At 41.1% G+C, this 15481-nt stretch overlaps 1 protein-coding gene across 1 annotated transcript in view; it reads right to left on the bottom strand.

The window, feature by feature from the left end:
* Nucleotides 1–8793: 8793 nt before the first annotated feature.
* The window catches only part of podn (podocan), a 48693-nt gene continuing 42005 nt past the window's right edge, over nucleotides 8794–15481 (bottom strand). Inside the window, exon 9 of the mRNA XM_063064967.1 lies at nucleotides 8794–11775. Coding sequence (XP_062921037.1) covers nucleotides 11604–11775 — 172 coding nt within the window. The 3' untranslated portion in view covers nucleotides 8794–11603. The remainder of the gene's footprint in view (nucleotides 11776–15481) is intronic.

Below are 15481 nucleotides of genomic sequence, written 5' to 3' on the forward strand. Positions count from 1 at the left end.
AAATTAATGGCCAAGTAAACACTTTGTGGAACACACACATGCTGGAGGAACTCAGCAAGCCAGGCAGCATCTATGGAAAGGAGTAAACAGTTGACGTTTCGGACTGAGGCCCTTCATCAAGATTCTGAAGAAGGGTATTGGCTCAACACGTCAACCATTTGCTCTTTTCCATAGCTGCTCCCTGGCCTGCTGAGTTCCTCCAGCATTTTGTGTGTGTTGCTCAGATTTTCAGCATCTGCAGATTTTCTCTTGTTTGAATCACTTTGTGGATGTGGTTTTTTTTACCGTATCATTTTGCATGCATTTTTATATAATACATTAGTTGAAATGTTATTGATTGAGAGTATTTTTTTAATTTAAGGCCTGAAACAAGTAGTATATTATTTATAGTGTGAAGTTAGGGTGGATATATATACAATTTAGATGTGGCAAATTTTATAAAGTCAGGCAAATTGATTTCATTTGAGAAGGGCTGTTGCATCCAAATGGAGGCAATAATCTTACATTCAACTTCCCATCAGCTTTCATTTCTTAAGTCTTTCTGTAGAAAATACATAATGTCAAGATGCTGACTGACCCCTTTGCAATGTCTGATTGATAGAAAATATGTAATCGTTGATGGGTAACCATTGATGTACAGTCACATTATTTCTTCTGATGATCTGACTGGTTGACAATAAATTAAGCTTTCATGAAATATGTGCACTTCGTTTAAGTGCTGCAAGTGATGTTTGCTAACCCAATATATTACTGATTTGCAGATGAAAAGATGTGGCTTCTCCGTGGTAAATGTTGCTATTATTTTTCTAAAGGATTCCACTGGTCAATTTGTTCCATTTGGAACTAGGTGCATTAATTGGGAGAAGATAAAAGATTTAACAACCATTCCAACGTTGAGGATGGCAAACCTAACAGCAAAATTTTCATAAAACAACAATTGTTATATCCTTGAAGTGACCATGAGGTCATAAAATATAGGAATAGAATTAGGCCATTTGGCTCATCGAGTCTGCTCTGTCATTTCATCATAAGATAGAAGAAAACAAACAAAATAAATCATAATAAAAAATAAGTAAATCAATCACAGTATACATATATTGAATAGATTAAAAATTGTGCAAAAACCACAACTACTATATATTAAAAAGGTGAGGTAGTGTCCAAGGGTTCAATATCCATTTAGGAATTGGATGGCAGAGGGGAAGAAGCTGTTCTTGAATCACTGAGTGTGTGCCTTCAGACTTCTGTACCACCTACCTAATGGTAACAGTGAGAAAAGGGCATGCTCTGGGTGCTGGAAGTCCTTAATAATGGACGCTGCCTTTCTGAGACACTACTCCTTGAAGACGTCCTGGATACTTTGTAGGCTAGTACCCAAAATGGAACTGACTAGATTTACAACCCTCTGCAGCTTCTTTCGGTACCCCCCTCCCGCCCCATACCAGACAGTGAGACCAGGTTAGATCCTCAGAGATCTTGACATCCAAGAACTTGGAACTGCTCACTCTCTCCGCTTCTGATCCCTCTGTGAGGATTGGTATGTGTTTCTTTGTCTTACCCTTCAGGAAGTTTACAATCAGCTCCTTTGTCTTACTGCCATTGAGTGCCAGGTTGTTCCTGCGACACAACACCACTAGCTGGCATATCTCATTCCTGTACGCCCTCTCGTCACTACCTGAGATTCTACCAACAAAGGTCGTATTGTCAGCAAATTTATAGATGGCATTTGAGCTATGCCTAGCCACACAGTCATGAGTATAGAGAGAGTAGAGCAGTGGGCTAAGCACACACCCCTGAGGTGCACCAGTGTTGATTGTCAGCGAAGAGGAGATGTTATCACCAATCCACGTAGATTGTGGTCTTCTGGTTAGGAAGTCGAGGATCCAATTGTAGAGGGAGGTACAGAGCCCCAGGTTCTCCAACTTCTCAATCAGCATTGTGGGAATAATGGTACAGTATTAAATGCTGAGCTATAATCAATGAACAGCATCCTGACATAGGTATTTGTGTTGTCCAGGTGGTCTAAAGCCATATGAACAGCCATTGAGATTGCGCCTGCCATTGACCTATTGTGGCGATAGGAAAATTGCAATGGGTCCAGGTCCTTGCTGAGACAGGAGTTCAGTCTAGTCATGACCAACCTCTCAAAGCATTTCATCACGGAAGATGTGAGTGCTACCCGGCGATAGTGATTAAGGCAAATCGCATTATTCTTCATAGGCACTGGTATAATTGTTGCCTTTTTGAAGCAAGTGAGAACTTCCGCCTGTAGCAGTGAGAGATTGAAAATATCCTTGAATACTCCCACCAGTTGGTTGGCACTGGTTTTCAGAGCCTTACTAGGTACTCCATCGGGATCTTCCGCCTTGCGGGGTTTCACTCTCTTTAAAGACAGCCTAACATCGGCCTCTGAGACATAGATCACAGGGTCATCAGGTGCAGCAGGGATCTTCACAACTGTAGTTATATTCTCCCTTTCAAAGCGTGCATAGAAGGCATTGAGTTCATCTGGTAGTGAAGCGTCGCTGGCATTCATGCTATTGGGTTTCGATTTATGGGAAGTAATGTCTTGCAAACCTTGCCAGAGTTGTTGTGCATCTGATGACGCCTCCAACCTCATTCGAAATTGTCTCTTCACCCTCTGCAAGCCATACCTGGTTTTCTGGTACAGGCCTGGGTCAACGGACTTGAATACCACGGATCTAGCCTTCAGCAGATGACGTACCTCCTGGTTCATCTACGGCTTAGGTGCAAGGGTATAATTTTAAAGGAGTTGTTAGAAGTAAGTTTTATATACAGAGAGTGGTGGATGTCTGGAATGTGCTGACACTCCAGGGACTTTTAAGAGATGTTTTGATAGAATGTGAATGTGAGGAGAGTGGAGGGATGTGGACATTGTGGAAGGCATAAAGGATTAGATTAGTGATTTTTGTAGGCCGAAGGCCCTGTTCCTGTGCTGTACTGTTCTATATTTATTCCCTAGAGGGTAGGAAAATGAAGGAAGATTTGATATATGATTATGAGGGATATAGATAGGGTAAATGTAAGCAGGCTTTTTCCCACTGAGGTTGAGTTAGACTAGAACTAGAGGTCAAGGGTTAAGGGTGAAAGGTGAAATGTTTAAGGGGAGCATGAGGAGGAACATTTTCACTCGGAGGGTGGTAAGTGCAAAACAAGCTGCCAGTAGAAGTGATGGATGCAAGTTTGATTTCAATATTTGAGATATTTGGGTAGGTACATGAATGGGAGGGGTATGGAGTTCTACAACCTTGGTGCAGGTCAATAGGACTGGGCAGATTATAGTCATCATGGACTAGGTGGGCCATAGAGACTGGTTCTGTGCTGTAGTGTTCTATGACTCTATGTGTAGAGTTCAAAGTATTAAAGGATTTTTTTCAGAATTATTTAGATTGGCAATGACATTTTTGATATCTAGCTTCAATCCTCTTTTTTTTAAACCTTTGGCTAAGTTATATTGATTTTAATTAGAACTGATTGACCGTGTTCTGGATTCTATTTTTTCTGCTCCTCCAGGCAAGCACCAAGTTAGAACAAAACAAATTGAAAACTTTGATTGTCCAACTGGATTAGACCATAAGACCATAAGACATAGAAGCAGAATTAGGCCTCTTGGCCCATTAAGTCTGCTTTACCATTCAATCATGGCTGATCCTTTTCTCCTTTCCTCAGCCTCACTCACCAGCCTTCTCCCCATAACCTTTGATGCCATGCCCAACCAACGACCTATTAATCTCCACCTTAAAGACACCCAATGACCTGGCCCCACAGCTGCCTGTAGTAACAAATGCACCACCGCCTGGCTAAAGAAATTTCTCTGCTCTCCTGTACTTTCGTGTCCTAGACTCCCCACCATGGGAAACATCCTTTCCACATCTCTTCTGTCTAGGCCTTTCAACATTCAAAATGTTTCAGTGAGACCACCCCCCCCCCCCGCCTTTCTAAATTTCATCAGGAACAGGCCTGGAGCCATCAAATGTTCCTCATATGATAACCCTCCATTCCCAGAATCTTCCTTGTTAACCTCCTCTGGTCCCTCTCCAATTCCAGCACATCTTTTCTTCAATGAAGAACCTGAAAACTGTCCAAAATACCCAAGTGAGGCCTCACCAAAGCCTTGTAAAACCTCAGCATCACATCCCTGCACTTATATTCTAGACCTCTCAAAATGAATACTAACACTGCATTTGCCTTCCTCACCACTGACTCAACCTGCAGTTAACCGTTAGGGTGAAAGCAACTGCTCAAGTCCCTTTGTACCTCAGAATTTGGATTTTCTCCCCATTTAGAAAATAGTTCACATTTTTATTTCTACTACGGAAGTGCATGACCATGCATTTTCCAACATTGTATTTTATTTGCTACTTTCTTGCCCATTCTCCTAATGTGTCTAAGTCCTTCTGCAGCCTTCCTGTTTCCTCAACACTACCTGTCCCTCCAACAATCTTTGTATCATCTGTGAACTTGACAACAAAGCCATCTATTCCATCATCTAAATCATTGATATACAGCATAAAAAGTAGTCCCAACACCAACCCCTGCGGAACACCACTAGTCACTGGCAGCCAATCAGAAAAGGATCATTTTATTCCCACTTGCTGCCTCTTACCAATCAGCCAATGCTCTAACCATGTTTGTAACTTTCCTGTAATGTCATGAACTCTTAACTTGGTATGGAGCCTCATGTGTGTCACCCTGTCATAAGCCTTCTGAATGCCCAAATATACAACATCCACTGCATCCTCTTTATCTATTCTACTTGTAATGCCCTCAAAGAATTCCAACAGGTTCAGTCAGGCAAGATTTTCCCTTAAGGAAACTATGCTGACTTTGTCTTATCTTGTCCTGTGTCACCAGTTAGCCTGAACTCCATAAACTCATCCTTAACAATTGACTCTAACATCTTCCCAGCCACTGAGGTCAGGCTAACTGGTGTATTATTTCCTTTATGCGGCCTCCCTCCTTTCTTAAAGAGTGGAGTGACATTTGCAATTTTCCAATCCTCCGGACCCATACCAGATTCCAATGATCCCTGGAAGATCATTACTAATGCCCCCACAATCTCTTCTACTACCTCTTTCACAACCCTAGGGTGCAGTTCATCTGGTCCAGGTGACATGTAACCTTTAGGTCTTTCAGATTTTTGAGCACCTTCTCCCTTGTAATAGTAATTGCACTCACTTCCCTTCCCTCACCTGTTCAACACCTGGAACACTGCCAGCATCTTCCACAGTGAAGACTGATGCAAAATATTAATTTAGTTCATCTGCCATCTCCTTGGCCCCCGTTATTATTTCTCTGGCTTCATTTTCTACGGTCCTATATCCAGTTTCATCTCTTTTTTTATACACTATATACTTGTAAAAGCATTTTATATCCACCTTGATATTGTTTGCTAGCTTGCTTTCATATTTCTTCTTTTCCCTCCAAATAATTCTTTTAGTTGCTTTCTGGAGGTTTTTAAAAGCTTCCCAATCCTTCACCTTCCCGCTAATTTTTGCTTTGTTGTATGCCCTCTCTTTTGCTTTTCCATTAGCTTTTACTTCCCTCGTCAGCCACAGTTGTACTATTTTGCCATTTGAGTGTTTCTTTGTTTTTGGAATACATCTATCCTACACCTTTCTCATTTTTCCTAGAAATTCAAGCCATTGCTACCCTGCTGTCATCCCTGCCAGCATCTCCTTCCAATTTACTTTGGCCAAATCCTCTCATATCACTGTAATTTCCTTTACTGCTATGTCAGACTTTACTTTCTCCCTGTCAAATTTCAAGATCAGCTCAATCCTATTGTCATCACTGTTTCCTAAGAGGTTTTTTTTTACCTTAATCTCCTTAATTGCCTCCAGTTCATTACATAACACCCCCTCCAGTATAGTGATTCCCTAGTAGGCTCAACGACAAACTGCTCTAACAAATCCATCTTGTAGACATTCAACAAACTCACTCTCTTGAGATCTATTACCAACCTGATTTTCCCAATTGACCTGCATGTTAACATCTCCGGAGACTATCATAATATTGTCTTTTTGACACGCCCTTTCTATTTCCTGTTGTAATCTGTAGTCCCCATTGCAGCTGTTGTTGGGAAGCCTGTATTTAACTGCCACAGGGTCCTTTTACCCTTGTCATTTCTTAACTCAACCCACATGGATTCAACATCTTCCAATCCTATGTCACCTCTTTGTAATGATTTGATGCCATTCTTTATTGCCAAACGTGTGTAAGGTCCTACAATTGAAGCCATTAGTTATGATTTGAAAAATGACAGTTTTATGCTTTCTTTTAACCTTTGTCAGAGACTAAGATTCTTAAGTGTTGCTTGTTCAAAATTAGACATTGATGCAAGGACAAGAGCAATGTCCTCAACTGTAAAAACTTGAATCAAGATTCTCACACTCCCTTTGTGTCTAAGATACAGAAAGCAAATAACATTGGAGAATGGATTGAATTAGTTTTCTTTTAGTAATTTGTGTAATGTCAGCATCACTAGCGAGACCAAGATTTATTACTGATTTAGAATTGCCTTTGAGAAGTTGACAGCAAGCCACTTTCTTCAACTGTTGCTTTCCTGTTAGGTGGGAATTTCAGGATCTGAACTAGCAATGATAAATTAGATTAGATTAGATTCAACTTTATTGTCATTGTGCCGAGTACAGATACAAAGCCAATGAAATGCATTTAGCATCTGACAAGAAATGCAAAGAATATTGTTATTTACAAAATAACTGCGAATAAAAAAAGTGCTACAGCACACAAATATAAAAGTACTGAGACTGTACAATACGGATGCAATACTGCTTAGTGCAGCGATGACAGGTTCGGCAGTGTCACAGCCTCAGGGAAGAAGCTCTTCCTGTTCCTGCCGGTGCGGGAGCGGAGGCTCCTGTAGCGCCTACTGGATGGGAGGAGAGTAAAAAGTCCATGGTTAGGGTGAGATGCATCGCTGATAATGCTTTTTGCCCGGCCCAGGCAGCGTTTACGATAGATGTTCTCAATGGTGGGCAATTGGGTGCCGATAATCCGCTGGGCAGTTTTCACCACAACTGGAGTGCTTTGCGGTCCAGTACAGGGCAATTGTCATACCACACTGAGATGCAGTTGGTGAGTATGCTCTCAATAGTACAGCGGTAAAACTCCGTCAGTATCCTGGGACGGAGGTGAGCTTTCTTCATGCTCCCTCGGAAATAAAGGCGCTGTTGTGCCTTTTTGGTAATGTGACTAGGAGGAAAGCCTGCCGGTGGCAGTATGTAAATATGCCCGCTGTCCTTGAGCTTCTAGCAGATAGAATTCACGTGTTTGTGAGGCGCTGTTGTTTAGCTTTATCGTGTAGCTTGTAGATGGTTGATAGCACCTGCCATGGTGTAGAGACAAGAGGGTTGTGACCCTTGCAGCAGACTCCATCCAGTTGGATTAATCCTAGGCAAAGGTATTTTATGTATTGGTTTGAATTTTCCCTTCCTCATATTTAAATTGAGGACACCTTTGAAACACTTTTTTTTCCCTGGTGTGCCATGGTTGAGCATGAAGAATAAGCTCACTTTGTGAATCTGGAAACTAGTAACATTTTAAATGGACAAAGTGAATGTAAAATTATCATTCAATCAATGCTGATTATATTTGCTTGGCAGGCTATGGTGATGCATATTCATCCATTTATGACTGCATGTATAATAGCCTGTGAAGTACTGATATTTCTTCAGCATCTTGAGGTGTTTTTCATCTCAGCAATGTGGAATGTGGCAGAAATTGAGAATACCTGATTTAAAAATAAGCTTGCTCTTATTAAATGTCAGAGTCATCAAAATTCACTCTTCAAAAATGTAACTTGTGCATTTTATGCAATATTTTGTTTCTTGGATATCAGGCTCTTTGTCAGAATTGGTTTCCAAGGTATGGGAAATACATATTTTTGTCACTTATTTATTCGGAGTTGGACTTGACAAGCAAGATAAGCTTAATTTTGTCCTTTCCAGATTTCCCCATATTCTAAAATAGCTTGATAGACCTTTTTTTAGCCTGAGGATCAGGCTAAATTTGGCTACATGAAAACTAGAGGAACAACACTTTAAATTCTGTCCTGGGTGACAAGAACAATTTATTCACCAACTTCCAGTGAACAGCTTCCCTCTGTCTCTTGTCACACTGCTCATGATGCACCTACCACCATCTCACTCCCCTTTTCTTATCCTACACCCTCTCCACCTGCCCGTCACCCACACATACTTCCAACTCATTCCCTTCTCACATTACTCCCTCCACCCTCCCTACCTTCCTCCCTTTATTCCATCCTCTACCCTCCTCTCCTATTAGATTCCATCATCTTCAGACCATTGATACATCTACCAATCACCTCCCAGCTTCTGACACTATTCCAACTTTCTCCTCCCCTTTCAGCCTATCATCTCTCCTCACCTTGATCCACCCATCAACCCTGTTAGCTCTTGCTCCACTTTTTCTCTACACATTTTTATACTGTCCCCCACACCCCACCATCTTTCATTCCAGATTAAGGGTCTTGACCTGAAACATCAATCCTCCACTGATGTTGCCTGACTTACTGAGTTCCATTTGTGTGTTGCTCGAGATTCCAGCAAATGGAATCTCTTCGGTCTCCCATGTACCCAAGAAACTTCACAGCCACAAGTTCTTTTGATGCGCGGAGACTATGGTGAGTATATTATCTTTTAATAATGATTTACACACATAATAACATTTCTAACATGTCACCAAGACTGTAAAATACTCAACCAGTCCTATTGAAAATCAATGCCCAGGCTAAATGCACCAAGTTAAAACCTAATTAGAAACAATAAATTTTATTGCCAAAATTAAATTCTTGTGATACTCTCATGTGATAGTTATTATCTATATCAAGAGTTCCCAACCTGAGGTCCACAGACCCCTTGTGTACTGGTATTGGTCCATGGCATAAATAGGTTGGAAACCCCTGATCTATATCAACAGCCAGAGTTAATTGAGAATGTCTCATCATCACAGGCACAGTGGACTGGATGGAATCCTTTAAGCTGCATTGTTCATGACGGTAGAACAATCCTTTGAAGGGATAGGCATATTCAATAAAAGAAGTTTACCTTTGAAATGTTGAATTAGGATATATAACTTTCGATAATAGATTTGTTATTTGGAGACTTATTCTAATTAACATGGATATAAACACAATCAGCTGGTTTATTTATAAAAGTACAGTAACAGCAATTCTGCCATTATCATCCAACAAATGCCATTGTCTTCCCCTGCAAACAAACCATATTTTATACCATATTTTTATATACAAAAGGTGTCTCAGTATTTTATACTGATGAAGGAAACAATAATGTGGACATGAACATGACAAAATGGTGAGACTTGAAAATGATGGTGAGATTGAAGAGGAGAGGAAGGTAGGCAAGGCAGCTTGATTCAAACATTCACCAGTCTCTGTGGTGAAATAAAGTTGTAAATATTGAGGAGAGAGCAGGTATTTCAGATGTGTGGTTATGCACTGGATTAAAACAGATGGCAGGAAGAACTTGATGATAGGAAATTCTTAAGAATGTTTAGGACACAGCCATTTTGTAAGCTTGGAGGCAGCAGATGATAGGGGATTGAGACCTAATCTTGGTAAAAACATGGACTGTATTTGATCTTATGAATCTTGTGGAGAACAGTTGGGAGATCCAGCTACAGTGGGAGAGGGAGTGGTGGGGGGGCGGGGGAGGCAAATGTAAGAAATAATTTAGACATGTTTCAGGATTTTGCCAACAGAACACTACAGATGGAAACAGAGATTAGAAATGTTAGAAAGATTACAGAGAATCAGTGGTGAAGGAGGGACAGGTGCTGCAAGTTTGAAATAAAAACAAAATGTTGAAGATACACAGAGGTCAGGCAGCATCTGTGGAGAGGAAACTATGTTGAGCTTTTAGTTGTTAGTTACTTCAATTTTCCATTCCATTGTACCTGAACCCAGATGTCTCTATATTATTTCAGTATGCTCAAGGATCAACATGCCATCTTCCAACAAGGCAGCTGCAGCCTGTAGGTATCGAACTGAATTTCACCATTTGCAATTGCCAGCTCTTTCAGTTTGCATCAGAGCTGATCAGTTCTGATGAAAGGGTCATCAAACTGCATCAGTAATAGGATTACAAATCTCTACAAAGGTTGTCTGCTGGGTATATATTTTTTTTCTTACAGTTTCCCAGCAACTGCAGTATTTTGTACATTTCAGCTCCAGCCTCTTTGTTTTGTCTCTTGCCTTTGCTTCATCCACCTCCTCTACATCCTTCTTCACTTGGATCAGCCTTTCACCCAATCTCTTAGCTAGCATCATCACTACTTTTGTGTCATTCTGTTTCTCTTGGTCCCAAATGCATGTATTAGATTAGATTATTAGATTATGAGGACATGCAGTCCTCTTTTATTGTCATTTAGTAATGCATGCATTAAGAAATGATACAATTTCCCCTTGTTCTCTGCATTCCTCTCCCTTCATTGCAGTCCAAATCATGATTTCTAAATTTCCTCATTTCTGTTAGATGGAAAATGTTAAATTTCTGTTGAATTCTGAAACATTAACTCTGTTTCTCTCTCCACGGGTGCTTACATGCTTGTTGACTCTTGCCAGAATTTTCTCTTTTTATATCAGGACTAAACGGAATGCCAAATTTCCACAACCCTTGATTCATTTTGAGATATTGATAAAGAGAGTGATGGAATGGAAGCCGGACATGGGGACTCAAGAGTCTCAGCTAGGGGAAGCTTTGGCCCAAATGATATCTCACAGGCAATTTCAAAACCAAAAGCAATGACCGTTGGCTCAGAAATAAGAAGAGGCAGAAACAGATTATGGAAACAAACTCTGTTCTTAAATTTTAGTAATGCTATAGTCATGAATGAAAGGCAGAACCAGAAGTGATCAGAGGAACAGAGGAGGAGGTGGCATTGCATGCAGATAATACTAATACTGAGAGAAGTTCATGAGGTGTCATCCCTGTGGCAGACAGTATGTCAGAATCTTTGGAGAAGATTAAATATTGTTGATAATGTTAGAAAGGCCAAGGAGGTGGTGGACATAAGGAGATATATTTGCTTGAATCTTTAAATATCATAGTTATGGCAGCAAATAAACTGGATTTGGGATCATTGGATAAGGAGCAGAGACACTATGGATGTAAAACAACACTCTGGTAATGAAAAACAACCAGAGGACTAAAAATCTGTGAATTAAGAAGACTTTTTTTAAGGGTGATAAAAGGGTACACAGATTTGGATGGCAGAAGTACATAACATTTGTGCATGAAAACCCAATGCTAAACACAACTATTCTTCAGGGTGATAACAACAGCAAGAGTGAAGCTGGGGAGGTGAAATTGAGTACTTGATCTGGAATGACATGATACCAAAGGTATAGTTGAAAGAAATGAGTGAGTAGTAAAAGAGGTGGAAAACAACAGGGAGCTAAGGCATCACTGGGTACGTAGACTGGAGTGAGCTTAAAGTCATAGGAAGAGAGGATTACACATACACAACCTTTGTATATGGAAAACACAAGGCTAAATGTCTTGATTATTGTTCATGGGTGATTACTTGTCATTCTGAATAGCTTGGTCAGAATCATTCTCTGAATTGTCTTCTGAGGTGCCGTTTTCCTTTGTGGATGTGGAAATGGACTCTGTGTAGGGGCCCATATCCAGTACTTGTAAGAACTTCAGCTTTTCAAATACTTTCACTCTAGTTGTTGTTAGACTGTTGTCCCTGTGAAAGGAAAAATTTGGGTTCAAATTATGAATATGAGAAAGAACTTGTACAAAATTTTTTACGGCTCTAAAATCTGTCCAAATCAAAATTTTAAAATACAAAATTGTTGCTTGGATTTAGAGCAACTAGTTTGAACACTAATGAGATAAACAAAATGAACAATTTAATTTTATAAGTGACTTGGATGAGAAAGTGTAAGGGTAGCCAGTAAGTTTGCAGTTAACACAAAGGTTGGTGGTGTTGTGGATAGTGTAGAAGGTTGTTGTAGTTTACAACTGGACACTGAGCTGGGCTGAGACATGATTTTGAAACATATCAACTCCTGCCTGGAAAGTGACTTGGATCCACTCCAATTTGCTTACTGTCACAACAGGTCAACAGCAGATGCTATTTCATTGATTCTTTACGCAACCCTGGAACATCTGGACAAGAAAGATGCATATATCAAGATGCTCTTCATTGACTACAGCTCAGCACTCAGTACTATCATCCTCTCAAAACTAATCAATAAGCTTCAAGACCTAGACCTCGATACCTCTTTGTGCAATTTGATCCTCAATTTCCTCACTTGCAGACCCCAGTCAATTTGGATTTGCAACATCTCCTCCATGATCTCCATCAGCACAGGAACACCACAAGGCTGTATACTTAGCCCCTACTCTACTTGTTTTATACTTATGACCGTGAGGCTAAGCGCAGCTCCAATGTCATGTTTAAGTTTGCTGATTAAGTTCACTGTCATTGGCCAAATCAAATGTGGTGACGGATCAGCATATAGAGGGAGATTGAAAATCTGGCTGAGTGGTGCCACAACCACCTCTCAGTCAATGTCAGCAAGACCAAGGAGGTGACTACTGACTTCAGGAGGAGGAAACCAGAGGTCCCTGAGCCAGTCCTCATTGGGCGATCAAAGATGGAGAGGATCAGCAACTTTAAATTCCCCAGTGTTATTATTTCAGAGGGTCGGTCCTGAGTCCAGCATGGAAGTGCCATTATGAACAAAGCACTGCAGCACTTCTACTTCCTTAAAAGTTTGTGAAGATGTCATGTGAAGTTCTAACAAACTTCTATTAAAGTGTGGTGGAGAGTATGTTGACCAGCTACATCACATCCTAGAACAAAAACACCAATGCCCTTGTACGAAAAAGTCAATGAAAAAGTCAATAAAAAAGTATTGGATACAGCCCAGTCTGTCATGGGTAAAGCTCTCCTCACCATTGAGCAAATCTACATAAGAGTGTTGTCGCAGGAAAGCAACATCCATCATCAAAGATCCCTACTATCCAGATTGTGCTCTCTTCTCACTGCTCTCATCAGCAAGAAGGTACAGGAGCCTCAGGACACACACCACCGGGTTCAAGAATAGTTATTACCCCTCAACCATCAGGCTCTTGAACCAGAAGGGGTAACTTCACTCAACTTTACTCGTCCCATTGATGAACTGTTCCCACAACTTAAGAGCACTTTCAAGTACTCTTCATCTCATGTTCTCAATATTGCTTATTTATTTTTTTCTCTTTCTTTCTGTGTTTGTTCAATTTATTGTCTTTTTTTTTGCATATTGGTTGCTTGTCCATCCTGTTTGGTGCAGTCTTGCATTGGTTCTATTGTGTTTCTTGGATTTACTGTGATTGCCCGCAAGAAAATGAATGTCAGGGTTGTATATGGTGACATAGATCTACTTTGATAATAAATTTACTTTGAAATTTGAACATTGAAGTGATTCACTTTGGAAGGTTGCATTTGAAAGTAGCATACAGGGTTACTGGCAGGATTCTTAGCAGTATGGAGGAACAGAGGGATCGCAGGGCCCATATCTGTTGATCCCTCAAAGTTGCTGTGCAAGTTGATAGGTGATGAAGAAGGTGTTTGCTTCATTAATCGGGAGTCTGAGTTCAAGAGTTGTGAGGTAGGGTTGCAGCTTTATAAAACCCTGCTTAGACCACACTTGGACCTGTGTGGATGAATGTTTGCCTTCAAAACCATTTCCAAACCAAAGTTCCAGGAGATTCATAGTCCAGACCTTTGTCATTCAAGAATGGTGATCCAAACTATAAAAGAAGTCCAGGTATGACATATGGAAGATTACTTTAAGGGTAAAAAAGCAGTTCCTTTTGAGATTAGAGATGGAATCGGATGCACGTCAGCTCTGGCAGGCTTTGCAGGTCAGTACTTCCAACAAAGCAAAACCTAACATCATGAATGGCTCTGATGCTTTACTCCCAGATGAGCTCAGTGTCTCTTATGCATGTTTTGAAAAGGAGAATAAACTACACCTGTGTGAATCCTTGCAGCATCTGCAGATCCTGTGATTTCTGTCTTGGAGGTCGACGTCATAACATCTTTCAAGAGAGTGAACTCTCACAAGGCATCAGGCCCTGATGGTGTACCTGGTAAAGCTCTGAAAACTTGTGCCAATCAACTGGTGGGAGTGATCAAGGACACCTTCAATCTCTCACAGCTGCTTCAAAAGGCTGAAAGACCAGTGCCTGAGAAGAGCAGGATGAGCTGTCTCAATGATTTCCACCAAGTAGCACTCACATCTGCTGGGATGAAGTGCTTTGAGTGGTTGGTCATGGCTAGAATCAACTCCTACCTAAGCTACAATTTGCCTACAACCACAACAGGTTTCACTAGCTCTCCAATTGGCCTTGAGTCATCTGGACAATAGTAATACCTTTGTCAGGCTGCTGTTTATTGACTACAGTTCAGCCTTCAATTAGTCATCACCCCAGTTCTAATCAACAAGCTCCAAAACCTGGACCTCTGTGCTTCCATCTGCAACTGGGTCCTTGATTTCCTCACCGGGAGACTACAATCTGTGCGAATCAGAAATAACATCTCCTCCTCACTGACAAGCCACACTGGCGCACCTCAAGGATGCGTGTTTAGCCCACTGCTCTACTCTCTTTACGCACACGATTGTCAGGCTAGACACAACTCAAACATCATCTATTAATTTGCCACCAACACAACTATCGTTGGCAGAATTTGAGATGATGAGGAGTACAGGAGTGAGAAAAGTCAGCTGATTGAGTGGTGTCGCAGCGACAATCTTGCATTCAACATCAGTAAGATGAAGGGAGTTGATTGTGGACCAGGAAGGGGAAGTTAGGGGAACACACCAGTGCTTATCAAGGAATATGAAGTAGAAAGGGTGAGCAGTTTCAAGTTCCTGGGTGTCAATATCTTTCAACCAAACTACAATATCTGCCTATCTGGATTCCATTTTGTCACCCTTAGTTCAGTTCCTCTCCACCTACATCCGGGATACATCCCATGCCCTCCACCTCTTCAATAACTTCCAGTTCCCCGGTCCCGACCGCTTCATTTTCACTATGGATATCCAATCCCTATACACCTCCATTCCCCATCAAGAAGGCCTCAAAGTCCTCCGCTACTTTCTGGATAATAGACCTCACCAGTTCCCCACCATTACTACCCTCCTCCGTTTGGCGGAACTTGTTCTCACACTCAATAACTTCTCTTTTAGCTCTTCCCACTTTCTTCAGACTAAGGGTGTAGCTATGGGAACTCGCATGGGCCCTAGCTATGCCTGCCTCTTTGTTGGTTATGTGGAACAGTCTGTGCTCCAAACCTATTCTGGTACTGCTCCCCAACTTTTCCTTTGATACATTGACGACTACATTGGTGCTGCTTCCTGCACCCATGCTGAGCTCGTCAATTTCATCGACTTTACTTC

This window comes from Mobula hypostoma, chromosome 12 (genome assembly GCF_963921235.1).
Source record: "Mobula hypostoma chromosome 12, sMobHyp1.1, whole genome shotgun sequence".
NCBI lineage: Eukaryota > Metazoa > Chordata > Chondrichthyes > Myliobatiformes > Myliobatidae > Mobula > Mobula hypostoma.